Below are 18,295 nucleotides of genomic sequence, written 5' to 3'. Positions count from 1 at the left end.
TCTCTTTATGCTTTATACACACCAACATGTGGCCTTCCTACATCACTGCAAGTGGGCACGCACAGGAATGCCTGTTTTGTGGCGCTCTGGCTACTGCTAAGCTGAAGATATTTCTGACAGTCTCGGGGTAGTACTGCGAATGGTGGTTTGAAAAGTGTTACTTTCAAAGTAAATTTGCTTCTACCCAAGATGAATTGTTACGTGTGAGAAAGTGGGTTGAATTTCTTAAATAACAGAGTGTTTGACTCTTTTTTTATAAGTGAAAACTTTCAGGACCAGCCACATAGAATAATTTCTAGCCCAGAAAACGAGACATTCATGTCAATATTTTAAATTTACTGGCACATTTGTGTGAAGTACCTTAAGTGTAACACACGCAAAAAAGTTCAATATTAGATGTGAAAGCTTAGCTTCCCTTGTATGTTATTAATCTCAGAGACCAATATTATATGTGAAAGGTTAGCTTTCTTTTTGTTGCGACGCTATGCATATTAATGTAAACCGTTAACTTTTCCTCTTTGTGTCTGTGCGCTATGTAAGTAATGTTGCTATTGGCTTACCACATCACGTGTCCTATGCTCTGAATATCTGGTGCCATCGGCTGGCGAGATAAGACTGGCTGACAAAAGGGCATCGCAGTCTCGATTTCGAAGCTCTGGAAACTGAGGTGCTGTGTGTGTTCGGTGCAATTCGAATTTACACTTCCGTAATACGAAAATATGCAGCGTATATGTTGCTGACATCAAAGGTCTTTCCAAAACTTCTCTCCCTTGTTCCCTTTTTTTCCGCGAACTTCTGTGCCATTGTACAAAACGTTAACCGTTCAAAGCATTGATAAATTTTACACTTGTGAGGGAAAACATCGGAAAACTGTCACTTAGCACAGAAAAAGTGTATTTTCGCCCGGGTAAGAGTGCATTTTTTAAGCGGGATATGTGGGAAAAATCCGGGAATTTTTTCCTTGTCTGTTTATACACCCTGATTTCAGGAAATGCGACTGCCTCACTGCAAGTACATTCTACAATGCGGCGTTCTGCAGACATTTTATTTATTCTAGTACATTTTGGGACTCGGAAAGTAATTTATGTATTAGCTGTGTTGCTGTGAGACATGTGACTGACTCCACACTTGTCGTACATTTATGGTATTACTAAGAAGCCAAAACTTTGTTTTATTGGTACTACTTTACGTTTATGTAAGGGTTGTGCCATCTGCAATGGTTCACTTGGGTTGCAGTCATTGAAGATGTTCAGTGACACATCCTGCACATGGCATGTACTGTTGTGTAATTGATGTACAACTACGTACAAACAGCATGTATCTCTCTGTGTGACCCTTTGACAGCCATTAATTTTGTTTACTCTGGCCGGTGGTCATCGGCATTTTGTCGCTGTTATGTGCACTGTAGTACTGACAAAAGCTGAATGAAGCACATGCGAATAAACCGTGTCCCTGTTTACATTGCGGGTGACTGGACATCTGGATGTTTCCCAGGCCGCGTACTAACAGTGTACACAGCAGTACGTAAATACAGCGTTTGTTGTATCGTAGTACGTCAATCACATTGCAATTTCGAGCAGCGTGCAGGTCAGTCCTGTATCGCAAAAAGTACAATAATGTCGTGTTCCACCCATTTCACGTGCCAAATTCGTGTACGAATTTCTCGGGATGTAACTGACATATTGCGATGCAATCAATCCCATTACTACGAGTATTATGATTTCTCATGTTACTGTGATGGAATAATATGGTGTGTCCATTTTGAAAAAACTTAAGATCGTGCTGAAAGCAGTATTTGCACACGGTTCAGAATGTCTCGCAGTACTGGCTTCCGTGAGCCCCTGCCGTGCATTCGTACCTATGAAAGCTGTGAGTCAGTATCTGTTGGTGGTTCCAGAGATTTTTACGGTGAAAAGTTGTAAGTGAGACACCCGTTATCAGTAGAATTCTGCAAGTCGTCAACATTTTGTCAGTTCACTTGTATACTTCGACACACAAAAATGTTGTTAGAAATAATTTACAGAATCTGCAGTTTTCCAGGTAAAAGTTTTTAAGTCATTTTACGTTCTTTTCAACACATGAAAACCCTCCCGAGGCCATTTTTGCCTCTGTAGTACCACTTTGCTTGTATTTGTATACACATGAAGTGCCTGTTTTACAAAGGTAGCGCCTCAGTGTTTTATTCATGGAAAAATGCTGGCTGAAAGCGACGTTTGGTGATTTCAGAACCTATGCAATGGCCCTAAAACCCTTGGCATGTTTTCATTACGTGAGTTAAAACTATATTAATACTTTGCCTGCATATACAGGGTGTAAATTTTAAGTTGACAAAGCAGCATAACTCGAAACATAAGCTTCACATGAAATAATGTGTAAAATGCAAAGTTGATTGTTTTTGAGGGGGATATCTGCTGGTGCTAAAATTAGCCCGCCACCCCAGCCCCTGCGGGTGGGGCGTAAGGCAACTTTAAAATTTCAAATGGGAACCATCTTTTTTTGCTGCAGAACCAGGTTCTACATAAAAAAAACTATGTACATTTTGTCTTAAACATGTGTTTTAATTCTTGGTAGTTTGCGCTGTAATTCAAGAAAATCCATGTTCTCATGTTTGCATGGAAAATGGTTATGGATAAATAAAAAGTAGGATGTTTGGTTAGTTAGTTAGTTAGTTAGTTAGATGATTTGTTTGATAATTAAAAGTTGTGTGGCATCATGACCACGAAACAAACAAAACTTACCAGAATCTGCAGAAGAAATTAATACAGTATTTGGGTCAACATATCCTCTCTCAAACCCCACCCCATGGGGAAAGAGGGAGAGTTTTAGTTTCAGTGAATAAAAATTTATGAGGTAAATAAGTGTTTTTTATTTATCCGTAACCATTTTCCACGCAAAAATGAGAATATGGAATTTCTTGATTTACTATGACAACTAATAAGAACCAAAACAAATGTTCAAGAAAAATGTACATAGTTATTATGTAGAATCTGAAGCTTATTTTTCGAGTTATTCTGGTTTGCCAACTAAAAAGTTACACCCTGTATATGCCAAACGTGAACTTTCAGCTATCATAACTGATAATGATATCGGGGGAAAAAAAAGTTCATAGTTACGCAAGAATGTAGTCTCAAGAAGACATGGCAAGGACGATGTCATGACTAGAAATGACTATCCGCACTTGGCCTACCTAAAAATCGTCTTTGTCCTTGGCTTTCACAGGAACCGCCTGTGAACAAATAGTGCTTTTATAAGCCACCTAAGGTGCTGCGTTGGCCACACCTTACGCGAAAGAACCAGCTGATTTGCTCAGTTTGCCTGGGCTGTAGGAAGTGTGAGGTGTTCAAGCTTTGACCGTGTACTGAAGGATAGCTACAGTATGGCATCTCTCGCGACAGGTGTACAGAGGGTCTTGAGGCTAAGGGCAATCCGAGGCACTAGACGCCTTGTCTCTGCCACCAGCAGAACACAGTTTGTGACCCCCCCTGAAAAACTGCATTTGTGGGCGCAGCAAAACGGTACCTTGCAGTGTGGTCAACGGGCCAACTGAAACACAGTGTCCTACAAGCGTAAGTCGCTAGCTCAGAAGTGTGATACGTCAGTGAGTGTAAAGACCAGCTGGCGTTCTGTACGCTCTTGCCACCGAATGCTTCTGCCGCAGTGCAGACAGTACCGGGTGATCAAAAAGTCAGTATACATTTGAAAACTTAATAAACAACGGAATAATGTAGATAGAGAGGTAAAAATTGACACACGTGCTTGGAATGACATGGGGTTTTTTTAGATCCAAAAGAGAGGAAAAAAACCACACACACCCCATATTCCTAGAGGCGTGAAAGACCTCTTGCGCGCGTCGTTTGATGATGATCGTGTGCTCAGCCGCCACTTTCGTCGTGCTTGGCCTCCCAGGTCCCCAGACCTCAGTCTGTGCGATTATTGGCTGTGGGGTTACCTGAAGTTGCAAATGTATTGTGATTGACCAACATCTGTAGGGATGCTGAAAGACAACATCCGACGCCAATGCCTCACCATAACTCCGGACATGCTTTACAGTGCTGTTCACAACATTATTCCTTGACTACAGCTATTGTTGAGGAATTATGGTGGACATATTGAGCATTTCCTTTATAGAACATCATCTTTGCTTTGTCTTACTTTATTATGCTAATTATTCCTATTCTGATCAGCCGAAGCGCCATCTGTCTGACATTTTTTGAACGTTTGTATTTTTTTGGTTCTGATAAAACCCCATGTCATTCCAAGCATGTGTGTCAATTTGTACCTCTCTGTCTACATTATTCTGTGATTTATTCAGTTCTCAAATTTATACTGACTTTTTGATCACCCGGTACTTTGTGTAATTTGCTTTAATTTCCTTGGCACTTGTATCCATTATGCCAGCAGTTTCTGCAGCCAACGTATTTTATTACCCCCAAGCAGTTCGTGTGTGGGGGGGGGGGGGCGGGGGGGGGGGGGGGGGGCGGGGGGAGAATGTGGCGTAATTTTATATGGCACATCAAATAAAAATAGTTTCTTGTACTATGTGTAATTTAATATAATAATTAAAGTTTGAAACAGCAGCACATGTTATCTTCTCAACAAATCTTGTTACTCTGATATTCAGTACATGTAAATATAGTTCTGATTGCCATTCAGCAATTAGCTTCCTAAACTCCTCAAAGCCAAAAGTCACAGCCAGCTGATGTTACAACTAGTTCCTCGATTATTTTAGGTAACATTTTTGGAAATCAGCGATATTTCAGTTAAGAAAATTTGTAAAAAACAGTGTCGATCACTCACTTGTGTATTAAAGATATGACCATTTTCCAACTCTAGAAGTAGGCCATTTCCACATAACGCTGTGTAGAGGTAAACACAAAAAATTCTCATTTGCACAGGGAAGTCGGCGAACATCGAGCAAAGTGTGCGTTCAAACCACATACCGTTAAACCACGGGGCTGTCACGGAGGTCGCTGGCAACAGCTGTGCTCGCCCCAGCTGAGGAACTACAGCCGCGCGTCAGACAGCGTGCAAGAGGGCGCGTCACGCCAGTGTTAAGTCAGTGGCAAGCGATTCACGTTTACAGACCTGAAACTCTGTTTTTAAAAATGAACAAAAGTTTAACCCAAAACAGGGCTTCCTACACCCTACGCATATCGTGTATCTGAAAAACAGTTCTGCAAAACAAATAGTAAGCGAACGGGATAGGTGGAACTGTAACCCAGAACCCCATTTTTAGGCGATCATTAGGAATGCGAAGACGCGTTTCCCGTAGCAACTAACTTATCTCACATGTTCGTAATAGCCCAGCGGCCTGGAGACTCTGGGGGCCACCGGCGATTACGTTCATCCGCCCTCCCAACCCAGCACCTCAGGCCTGAAACTTTGACCCTCGTGTCTGTGCGGTTACGTGAAACGTGGCGCTCGTACCCCACCTGTGCCTGACACTCTTCAGAGTGCGACACCGCGCTGTTGGAGCTGCGAATTCTGTAACGAGACACCAGCTGCTTTGTGTGTGGCAGGAAATGAGCCAGTGGTTTGACACTTGTCGTGTAACACATGGTGCTCACACTGAATGCACAAAAATTACTGTTTAAACCATCAAGTTGGCTTGTTATTGTTTTATAAACTTTTTATCATACACGATATCCGTAGGGTATAGAAATACCTGTTTTTTTTGTGTTTACGGCGTAATTTTTGTACATTCGTAAAAATGGACATTCAGATCTTGATATACGACTCGTAAATCGATTCCCGGTGGCTGACACTGGCGTGACGCACCCTGTTCCACGCTGACTGACGCGCAGCTGACGCGAGCGTCCTCCCTGCCAGCCCCGTGGTTAACGATACGTGGTTTCAATGCACACTCTACTTAATGTTAGCTGACTTCCCTGTGCAAATGAGAATTTTTAGTGTTTACCTCTACACAGTGTTATGTGAAAATTATCAAACACCACAGGCAGAAACCATTTGTATCTTCAATAAATAAACGTGCACTTGAGGCCATTGTTTACTAATTTTACTTCCACCGTGCAATCGTTATTCCTCAAGCCGTCACAGAAATCCATTTTCTTAGATTCTATTTAAAGTGAATACAATCATAAATTCAAACTTTTAATTCTGATACAGTCGCAGCCTCTTACCATATGTCAGGCAGTAACATAACTATGTTGTCATTATGTACACCAATTAGGCTTTGTAGTTGGATTGTGTTTAGGATGGGCCTACCTAAGTGTGTCATTAACTCGTGTGTATTGACCCTATTTAGTGGACAACATTTAGATGTTATGATATTTTCAATGACTGTAAAAGTTTCCACTGGCCTAGCTCCATTGTCTCATGTATTGCAGTCTTTCTGCACTGCTGCCTTCTCTGAGGTACCTTCCCTGCAAAGTTAATAATCTAGTTTCTTAATGTTTATTGCCTGTGCCTGTTACAGTCAAGTCCCTGATAAATGAGCTAGTGATTTATTTGCAGTGTCATGTTCAACAACCCTCCTATCCGTCCAGCTGTACTGAGCCCTTACATTCATCTTCGGTTTGGTACACTCAGCTGCTGTTACGGAGACAGTTGGGAGAACAGACCTGTAAACTGATGGAACGGTGATTCGTCGAACTCAGGAGACCCACCAGCATGACAGGCAGTGTGTGTTGCGTAAGCGGCCCCCCACCCCCAGCACTGTGCACACGCCCGCCCACGCAGTGCCTCTTGTTTGCAGCGCCTCTTGTTTGCAGCGCCTCTTGTTTGCAGCTCGCCCACCAGCCCCGGCCCCAGCGCCGCCACTCAGCCTCCCAGCGGCGCGGCTGCCCGCCACACTCCGCCGCCTCCTGACGACGCGGCCGTCTCTCGCCTGCGGTGAGTGCTGCCGCTGCACACACGCGACTTGCTCTCCCACAGTAATGCTCAGCGCCTTGCCGCATCAACCGTGTGTCACGCTATAAAGATCTAATTTGAATTTTTCTGAAATTTTCGATAAAGCTGAGCTTACAGGTATCAGGAAAAATTATTTCTACACTTAATTGGTGTGTTCAATGTAACTGTTGCTCTAGATGTTCCTTGCAAATATTAGAAATTAGTTCTGAAGGAAGTGGGTATAAAGCCAGCCTGTCGGTGCACTGTCATTCGACGAAACCTACGTGTCACGGCAATGAATGTAGAACTGCTTGGAAGTACTCACGAAGAACCTCTGAGTGTGAGATCACAAATTCAGTCTTTTGCTCATTTGAAAGTGTTAACGTTTCTAACGGGGAAAATATCAGCTGCTAATGACTCACCATCTCGATGAGGAGGGTGACAGAAAATGAGTGTCCGCAAGGTATCGAGACCCACCTCTTATGGGACACACGTAACACACTTAACAAAATAGACATTATCCACATTTCAGAAATGTTCAGGACAGATCACCAACTTGAACCGCGAGCACAAAATGCAAAATCCTGAGTCACAGTGGTCGCAAAGGTGCGCACCCTCGAGATCGAAGCAAAGACCTTGGGAGCTACAAACCGTTCAGAACGTTCGGCTAACTATCCACTCTTTTAGATGACGCATACACGTGCAATGGTGTGAGGGCAACTGCTGGAATGTGATGGCGCACGCCAAACGAATGCGAAACTGTGTGTCGTGGTGTTCGTCGTGAAACTGGCTCTCCTTCAAGGCGTATGTGCAGTTAGTGCGTTAGTCAGGAGGTACAGTTCGCTCTGAGACAGTATGGTTTTTATACGCAGACCAGGAATGGAGTGAAAGAAAGTTATTTTAACCAGCTATCGATCAAAAGTGGTGCTCGTACCGTACGTCCTCTTACGCCCATTTCCCTCTTCTTGCTCGGTTTGGCGTAACTACTCCATACTGCCCTTGCAAGATCACGCACACGACAGAGAATCGGAGGGGGAGCAGCACCCCCAACTTGTGCCAGCACAATAACTAACTTGTGCCAGCACAATAACTAACTTTGCAGCCACTCCACAGTCGGCACAGTTGTATATGGCTGCATTAAGGCATTGATATTAAGTCATCTTGACAGAACTTTCGCGGTACCTCTAGTCCCCCGTTACGTGCATTTTCTCTTGAGGTCCCGAATGGCCAAAGTTCAAAAAAAGTTCCATACTGAATGATGTGACAAGTTTATCTCATCTACAAATCTTCAAGTGGCTCCTGCAGTTGGTTGTGCATTGTCGACTTCACGCCTTATTTGAAATTTCGTTACCTGTTTTTTGTCATTTCTGTAGCACTTTCCGGAGCTATGCCCATCCACTGCTTCCCCACAAATGACTGTAACCTATGTCACACGCAGTCTGATGTGCATAACGTAGTAGGTCACTATCGTGCAACCCTGTAAACTGTGTCGGGCATCCTCGAAATGCACAAACACCACTTTTTGTAACGAGTGTGTCTCGTCCTCCCTCGAGAGCGGACGGCACGGTCATATTGCTGTGCTTCTTGGCCAGAGATAGTCCTTCACTTCGTTTCAGTGGAGGCAGGATTTGTGGATCCCTGTCTGACAAGAACGATGAACTACGTGGCTCGACAACTGTTTCAGTATCACTTCCACTCGTTAAGCACATATCGCCATCATTGCGTTCCTCATGTACATTGTCTGCACTGTCAAACACATGAGACTGTACATTCTGCTGACTCACCCTCTAGAAACACCAATAGTTCATCTGCCATTCCTTTCTCACTCCACGGAATTCCTCGGTTTACTTTCTGACGAAATGTCAACTTTGATAACTGTTAATGCAATGTCCGCTTTGTTTATCGTTGTCATTACTCTGCCATGTATCAACAGCATTAGCAGTGTAGCACTGTTGTGAATTGCTTGTCAACTGATCAGTTATAGCACTGTTGTGAATTGCTTGTCAACTGATCAGTTAAACTATGGTCCACAGCCACATGCTTTGCTCACCATTGGTTACTTCCAGTGTCGACCACTGTTGCCATTAACAGGCCGTATTGTGGGGAACCAAATGTCGTAAACGTCATTGGCCTTTTGTGACCTCGCACGGAAGTGGTTCCTTGTCGGGCGGGGGGGGGGATGAAGGAAGAGAAAGTAGAGTTAGAAGTACGACGGCCAACTAACTGCAGGAATGTGAATACGGCTTGTTTAGTCTGTCTGAGTGTTCTTTGAATTTCCTTTAATTGGCATTTATTGACACTTTCATTTGTAGCAACCGTTAAAAACTTTAATACAGAGGATGTATATGAGAAGCTCTGGAAATGGTGTATAAAGGTCAGGACGAAAACAACAGGCATAATGAAAGTTGAATTCAGGTTTGAAGGCACGCTCAGCTGTGGTGCTCGTTCACAATAAGCAGGAAATGAGGTCAGTTCTGTTGCGGGTGTGGCAGGCTGGAGGCGTGTTAAACCATGCTTTGCAGCTGATGGGATTCGGCACGCCTCTTCAGTTTTGGTTTTTCTTTCACCGTGGAGCAGTTTCTCCTCAATACCTTTCCAATACTCAGTTTGTTTATTGCATATCAGCGACCGATGGTAGCCGACATGGACAATTTGCTTTATGAAAACAAAAATTTATATCTGACACTGAATTGAAAGGTTTACGAGATGGCTTCATTGAGGCCGCATTGACTTTGCTTAATGTCCTAGAATAGTACTTGCTCAGGCCTCAGACTAGCAACAGTGCAACTATTCAGCATGAAACTGATCGGAGCAGAATGCAGCAAGATGCTATACAGAGAGGTGTTTCCTAAGTTTCAAGTGGAAAAGTGGGTGGGAAACATACATTCTACCTTTCACAGGACAGGATATGTATGAACTGATTTTAGAAAACACATTACTCCTCCCTATACAGAGATTCAAGGGCTTCATTGCTCAATTACCCATGGTGGTTAGCTGCACACGTGTGGAATGTGTGGATCTATCTGTGATGGATCGCACGGCTTCCTATTGTTACAATCCAATTTCATTATTCTGTCCCCTGAAACTGACTGTGTTAGTCTCTGTGTTCCACCGCCCAGAACCCTATCAGACTCACTTATTGATTTGGGTCTTTTCTCCTAGTTCAGTGTATTGAAACAGTAGTTAGGTAATGGGGGAGCTGGGACACATTTTGGGACGTATATACGCAGCTAAGGTTAGCTGCGGTACCGTACCCAAGCTGCTGTCGGTTGTCATCTGTTCATTACGTCACACTTGGCAGCCTTCCAGCTGGCGGGCTACACAGGCACATATGCGCGCGCGCGCGCGCGCACACACACCTAAACCAACATATGTAAGATGTAATTCAACATTTATTATACATATTATTTTTGCAAATTAATCCAGCTGTTGTGTGCATTGCTGAATCCAAGCCACTTTACCAGTACCTTATTTCCTTTCTTATGTATGATTTTCTCAACAATGTACGTTGATGGATATTTTGTTTTTTGTAGCTCTTCTGCATAGAAAGCTCCAGCTATGGGCTGAGATTTGTAATGTTCAAGGAGATATGTTCTCGGATTGGTTTCTTGCACTTTACGTATTTTGAAAATTTCCGTGGACCAGTTGGCAGTGTATCCTTTGTCAAAGACTGTTTTCTGTTTACTAATTCTGACATAATCACCAGTTTTCAGTTTTGAGCGACGTGGATCAATCATTTTGATTTTGTTATACACAGTAGATAGAAGGCTATTATCTTTTACATCCACCAGCCTCATTTGAATTGTTTTGTGTTTCGTGTGATTATACTGTGTGACCAGATCTTGTACAGTGTTAATCCATTTGTATGAGCCCTGAGCAGTAAATTTTCTGAGCATAAGACCCTTGAGAGTTCTGTTAAAGCGTCAGACTACAGAAGCTTTCATATTTGAAAAAGTGGAATAATGATTAATTCTGAGTTGTTGCATTAACTTTTTAAAACTAGTATTGTAGAATTCTTTCCCAAGATCAGTTTGTAAATGTACTGGGATTCTCTTGCTTTTTGTGTACATATTTTTAATCGCAACACCAGATTTAGTCTTTAGAGCAGCAACCCATGCGTATTTGGAGTAAACATCAATTACTGTTAATAAATATTTATATCCAGAATTCAATTTTGAATATGCAATCATGTCAACTAAGTCTGCCTGATGGAGATCATCAAGTCCTTTTGTGATAACCGGTCTCCTAGGATACATTCGACGAGCAGGACGATGAAGCTCATGAGCAATTGCAGCTTGCATCATGCTCTCTCCTTAATGTGTGTTCCTTATGGAAGACAATATATCTTTGTAATGACAGAATTTTGATGAAATGATTGCTTATATGGACTGGAGTGCGGGAAGAAAAAGAAGGGAGGGAAATAAAAATAAAAATGAAAGAACACGCATATATTCTAAGAAGAATTTTTATTATTCTCAAAGTACCATCTCATAATAAGTCTTGCATTAGTCTTTGCTAACAATCGATCTTCAGGAATATTAAAAGATGTTCTCAGAGTTTTCAATGAAGGACACTCGAAAGATTGCATGTTGACTACTCTACCATGATGCACACCCAGTAAAGCAGATGTCCATTCCACTTTTTCTTGTCTCATTACCATAATATAATCACAGCATTACACAACTCCCACAAAGTATTCCTTGCAGTAAGTAATGACACGCCGTCCATTCCCCAGTGCTCGTGGTGATTTTTTTTTTTCTTTTATTCGTGTCAGAAGCACCATGGATACAGGAATTTAAAAAAAATGAATAGCACACAGAAAAAAATTAATTACAGGCATATGAAAATATATATAAATATATATACAAATATGTGTGCACAGAAACAAAATGTTATAGGCATTTGGCCCAAAAGCGGGCTGTGTCAACAGCATTTGGGGTTGCCAACATCAGATCCTCTAAAGTGCAGTGTGAAGGACATTCAGGGCAGTTATACATGTGCTGGGTCGTCTGCACCTCTCCACAGTCGCAGAGATTAGATGTAGTAGAATATCCCCACTTCAGAAGGTTATCTCTTGACCGTGCAGTGTTGGTGCGTAGCCTGTTTAGTGATCTCCAGACCATCCAGTCCTCATCGTAACCTGGTGCCAATTCTTCCCTTGGTTCCATCCAGTGCCCTTACTCGTGGTGATGATTACGTGTCAGCCACGAGTTTATCTTCTGAGTCTTTTCTGATAGGCTGTTAAAGGCTACAACTTGAGCGATAGTGAAATATTCCTCTGCAATAACATGCATTCCATCTACTATGATAGCAGCTGCTTGTTTAGGCACAAAATTATTTGCATCATCTTTGAATCCTTGCAGATCTAGGAATGCTATCTTCATTCTGTGAGAGGAAGAGGAAAAAGAAAAAAAAAGAAAGAAAAGTCAGCGGTGGCTTACTATTGCTGTGACTGGAATCGTATGTGCGTATGTGACAAGAAAATTTCTGTTACCTGAAACACGACAAGATGATGATTGATTCTACAGAAACTACAATAGCGTAAACCTGCTCAGTGGAACAATATCGACTGATTGTATATCTCTAAAAGCATCTCGTTTTATGTGTTATGTGTACGAGCACCCTTATTTTTTATTATTATTCCCCCTCCTCTCATCATATCACAGTCTTCCTGCTAGCACTTGCAAACTATTAACATCTATAGTTGAAAGAAGAAGAAGAAGAAAACGAAAGGAAATTCATTATTATTTTCGGAAGACGTGCTGTAAAATGCAGAAAACGGTATCGTTCTTCCTCCAGAAGCTAAACTGTATGTGTAAGCACGTGATGTGCATGCAGGGAGCCAGCAGATATCAACAATAATAATAACAGCGATGAGAACACGGGCAGGAGGTTTTGCATCTGTTTCGGAACATCTGAAATAACATCAGCAAGCGTGGCCCTCCAGCTCTCCAGCACATGGCAAGGAGCAGCTGTCGCAGCGTTTTTTGTTGAGCACACGCGGAGGTGGTCAATGTCATGTCCTCCTCCATACCATGCCACACGTGTGTTACGTAATACTGCTATTACCATCATCACACTGGAGGCTGCATGGAGGAGGACAAAAAGTAAACATTTGTACACATGCCAGAGACTGCTCGTATGACCTACTTCTGGTCTTCAGCGTGTACCTCAGTGCCTGAGGAGGGCAGAGATCGTTGCCAAAGTTTACTTTAAAAGCCATACGCAGATCTGTAGGAGGTGGTTTCATAATTAGCAGTAGCACCTGATTGTTTCTGTTTTGGCTCACCGACCACTCCACAATGTTTCTTTTATAGCAGCAACAACATTAAGCATAACAGCAGTAGGAGGGGTGGCGTTAGTTTGCCCATCTCTCTCTCCGTTTTTTTCACTCTCACTACCTCCGCGAATGTTTTGGAAAAGGATACTCTGATTTTGGTTTTGGCATCGGTACAATATCAGTAGGAGGCGGCGTCAGTTTGTCCCTCTCTCTCTTTCTTTCGCTCTCACTCCCTCTGCGAATGCTCTGGAAGCAAATATTCTGTTTTGTGTTTTTCCTTTTTCACCTGCTCGCTCGGTATATAACCAGGATACTAGCGCCTAACATTTGCTACCATTCTGAACATCACCATTGCTGCAGGAGACTACGACTGTCGTGGTCAGAATTGTTGTCATCAACTGACACTTCGCGTTTTCTTCTTCTTCTTTTGGAGAAAGATACAGACAACTCTCCAGAAAATGTAAGTTCAACATATATTACTTACTACTAATTGTCACATTTTTTTTGTATCTGTAGTGACTGATTGCTGTGTAACTAAAGAGAACAGGGATGCTCCTCTTTTACAGAGCTTGAAACAGCTACGCGAGGGCGGAAACACAAAACCTACTCAGTGGCTGTCGGCACTGGAACAGGGAGAGAAGTACCTGATTCTCAGCGCCAGGCGTACAACTACAAAATTTGGAGCAGCAGTTGTCGTATACGTCAAGGACAGCAAAATATATCTGCCAGCGCACTTATCTGCCCTCAGCAATGAAGAACTGGAATTTGTAAACTCCGGGCAAGTGCTTATGATTTCTCGTGGTAGAGTCAATAGTATGGATGAAGTTGATTTCGAAAGTTTCATAAATGATAGCCTTTCTGTTTTTCGTAGTATTAGCATTAATGTAAATATTTAGTTTTGTGTGTGTGTGTGTGTGTGTGTGTGTGTGTGTGTGTGTGTGTTATTTCACTAACAATGTCCATTACAATTAGGAAAGTGTCAAGGCATGGAAATATTAAAGAAATTGAGTTGTGTTCATTAAAAGAAGATAACTGTGGCTCAGCTTTTGTCTCGCGAGATACTTTAGTGTTTACAATAAAAGTAGCAGGCATTGGTGAAAATGCGAATGCATTTTCTGAATTGAATGCAAAAATAGTGCAGCTACTTCAGAAGGACTGTTTTAAGGAGGGGGAACATTTTGCTGCCTTCGAAGTGTATGATAAGTACGAATGCATCTACTACACAGATGTATTCGTTAAGCAAGTATAATAACCTAGTTGACTACTGTATCAAAGAAATCCTGTTTCTTCTATACACAGTCTGCTCTCATAATGCATTTCAATGCCGGTTTGATTTCCTTAATGGCGCTGCTTGTCTCAAATCGTGGGTAGAGGCTGGGGACGTTTCTTTTATTTATTCAAATTGTAAAAATCTGTTGCTTGCAATAGATGATATTTTGACAAGTGCAGAAAGTGAATAATGATTCAACCATCTCCAAAGCGCATTAAATTAAACCAAGATCAGCGGGAAACCAATGATCTGGAATGGGTTTCTGTAGAATGTGCTTTCAAGAGTCGAATATGTACGGGTGAAATATTTAATCGGTCTGGTTTCAAGGATCCTCTGTACTTCTTGGATGCATGTTTTCCTGTCATTAACAATAGAGTGCGAAATGTCAACCGGCTTCTTAAAATTAATTTTGTACTTATCTGCAATTTTGTATTGCCTAAGTCAGGAGAAGTACAAGAAATGGGCATAAACACAAAGAATGTTGAAATATTACCTTCCGAAATTGACAGTGATTGGTATTCAACTAAGATTAAAAAGAAGTTGTTAAAGAAACTGGAGGCTTTCCAACAGAGAGATTCCGGTTGGGCACTAAGAGACATAGTTAAACTGCGTGTTAATGTTAACGAAAATCGAGGGTTTCATGGAGGGCGTTACAGAAAACTGCCCAAAGTTATAGCAAATAAACATGCAGTAATTAATGTTCGCTCAAAAGACAATGCCTGTTTCAAGTGGGCAATTGTAGCCGGTTTGTACCCCATAAATATTCATCCAGAACGTGCTTCTGCATATGTATCACATGCAAACAAACTGAACTTTGATAGCATACCTTTTCCTTCAGAACTGGAACATGTGCACATATGCAAAAAACAAAATGAAAACATCTCCAGTATTCTAATTATCAGTGGATGGTAGTTAGTGATGGAGATGAAGATGAAGATGATGATGATGATGATGATGATGATGATCTATTAATGTTACAGGTCAAAAACACAGATATTTACCATTTCTATTATATAAAAAACTTGTCAAAGCTGTCGCATTATAGCATTACTAGTCATAATAAATCTATAGTGGTCTGTCATCGCTGCCTGTGTTATTTTCATTCCAAAGAAAAGTTAGATGTACACTTGACTGACTGCGTACAATTTAAGCCAGTTAGCAGTGTTTTGCCTAGTGGTGAGAAACAGTATGTAAAATTTAGCAACTTCAGAAACAAGCTAAAGCTGCCTTTTACAATTTATGCCGATACGGAATGCATGCTAGAACCAGTTGCTACACTGTAGTTGTAGTATTAATTCAAATCAAGTACATTTACATACTCCATTCAGTATAGCCTATTATATTCACTGTACCTACAATGATGAATGTTCAGAATTTAAACTGTACAGAGGTCGTGATTGCATGGATTGGTTTACTCAACAGCTCTATGCAGTCGCTGACATTGTGAATGGCGTTTTAGCGCGAAATAAAGAGATGATTATCAGTGCTGAGGAAGAATTAGCTTTTCGTCCGGTGAAGAATTGTCACATTTGTGAGAAACCCTTTCAAGAGGATGATGTGAAGCATCGTGACTATTGTCATTTCACAGGCGTTCACAGAGGCGTGGCTCATGCCGGCTGCAACGTGAACTATAGACCTCGTTTTACAGTACCTGTAGTGTTTCATAATCTGACAAACTACGACGGGCATTTCTTGATGACAAGCATTTGCGAAAAAACTGTGCCTGTTGATGATAATGATAACGATGATGATGAAAAAATTACATTAAATCCAGGCCCTGTTTCCATTCTACCATCAAACATGGAAAAGTATAAATCATTTACGAAGAGCATTCCAGTAATGCACCGAGGTAGGAGATGTAGCATAAACTTTCAATTCATAGATTCCTTAAATTTTCTGACATGCTCGCTTGAAAAGTGTGCCTCATACTTGAAACCAGAGGAACTCAAGATAATTAGGAAATACTTTCCTGATGATCAAGAGTTTAATTTAGTCAATCAAAAAGGTATATTCCCATATGAGTATGTGAGCAATGAATCTGTTTTACTAGAGGACCACTTGCCTCCAATTGAAAATTTTAAAATTTTATTGACAGGCGGTGGAACTGTCTCGGAATCCGATTACCAAAGAGCATGTGATGTATGGCATTTATTCAAATGTAAAACACTAGGAGAGTATTCTGATTTGTATTTGAAAATTGATGTATTGCTGTTGTCTGACGTTTTTGAGAATTTCCGCAACCTGTGCATTAAAACATATGAGTTAGACCCTGCTCATTACGTTACTTCTCCTGGCTTGGCATGAGATGCTTTACTTAAAACTAGCAAAATAGAACTACAGCTTATTACTGACATTGAGCAACTTCAGTTTATTGAGCGAGGTATTAGAGGTGGGATTGTTCATTGCTCTTGTCGGCATGCTGTTGCAAACAACAGATTTATGTCTAATTATAATGCAAATATTGATGAATCTTACATCTTCTATCTCGATGTTAATAGCCTTTACAGCTGGGCAATGATGCAACACCTTCCTGTGTCAGACTTTACTTGGATTGACTCAAAAACATTATTAGATACTTTTGATGTGACAACAGTGCCAGATGATTCTGATGTAGGATATATTTTAGAAGTAGATCTTGAATATCCTGAAAATATCCATGATCTGCATTCCGATCTACCACTGTGTCCTGAGAAGATCCTACTACCACCACCACCAACAACAACAACTGACTGTAACAGTACCAAATCTAGTGCTCCCAAAAAGTTAATTTCTACTTTGTATTGGTAAGAAAAATTATGTAATACATTATAGGAATTTAAAACAGTGCTTACAAAAGTTACAATTGCGAAAGATTTACAGAATACTGTCATTCAAGCAAGCACCATGGATGAAACCATACATTGTCATTAATTCAGAGAAACGTATGAGAGCAAGTAATGACTTCGAAAAAAATTTCTTCAAACTTATGAATAAGTGTTTTCGGGAAAACCATGCAAAATGTAAGAAAAATGGTAGATATAAAACTAGCAACACGCGGGGGTGGTAGATATGGAGCAGCTGCACTGATTGCTAAACCTAATTTCTAAAGGAGTGTAATTTTCAATGAAAATTTAGTTGGTATTTAACTAAAAAAAGTTAATGTTGTGTTTGATAAACCAATAGCAGTAGGTATGGGTATTTTAGATATATCAAAGACTCTTCTCATAGAGTTTCATTATAACTACATACTAAACAAGTTCCCAGCAAATCATGTAAAACTGTGTTATACAGATACTGATAGCTTAATTTACCACATTAAAACTTCCAATATTTATGAAGATATTAAGACTGATGTTCATAAATGGTTTGATACCTCAGGTTATCCTGTAGATAACAAATATAATCTTCCAATTGTCAATAAGAAAGTGGTAGGGTTATTAAAAGATGAATTAAATGGTGATCCTATAACAGAATTTATAGGTCTGCGAGCTAAAATGTATGCTCTTGAGACTGAGTCACAACGTGTAATGCATAGGGCAAAGGGTGTGAAGCAATCTTCTGTCAACGAGTTGACCAATGATGTATTGTGTGAAAACTGATTTCTGTGCATAATACAATATATATGCTTTGAAACTGATTTATTGTGTGAAAACAAACAACAAGTTTTGTAACTGATTTACAGTGAGCAAGGAAAAAAAGACAAAAAAAGTGATTGTAACTGATTTATTGTGTGAAAATAAAAATACATATTACATTATTTTTCTTTCATTTCATCACAATGTTCCTTTCTGCAACCTCTACAGTTCATTTTAATAGGAGGTGGACCATCAATCTGACAACGTGCATTCAAGTTGTAATGCTTATACAATGCTGATACTTAGAAATAAGAGCATCATTCTTAAACACTTGTGGCAACC

The 18,295-nt window shown here is 40.9% G+C and overlaps 1 protein-coding gene across 2 annotated transcripts in view; it reads left to right on the top strand.

Annotated features, from left to right (window-relative positions):
• The window catches only part of LOC124719930 (histone-lysine N-methyltransferase EHMT1-like), a 99,065-nt gene that overhangs the window by 61,507 nt on the left and 19,263 nt on the right, over positions 1–18,295 (top strand). The window contains exon 3 of one of the 2 annotated variants that reach the window (XM_047245125.1): positions 6,748–6,852. In XM_047245125.1, coding sequence (XP_047101081.1) covers positions 6,748–6,852 — 105 coding nt within the window. The remainder of the gene's footprint in view (positions 1–6,747; positions 6,853–18,295) is intronic. The other variant, XM_047245126.1, reaches the window with a different exon arrangement.

This window comes from Schistocerca piceifrons, chromosome 11, assembly GCF_021461385.2.
Source record: "Schistocerca piceifrons isolate TAMUIC-IGC-003096 chromosome 11, iqSchPice1.1, whole genome shotgun sequence".
NCBI lineage: Eukaryota > Metazoa > Arthropoda > Insecta > Orthoptera > Acrididae > Schistocerca > Schistocerca piceifrons.
This window is presented reverse-complemented; position numbering and strand designations above follow the sequence as displayed.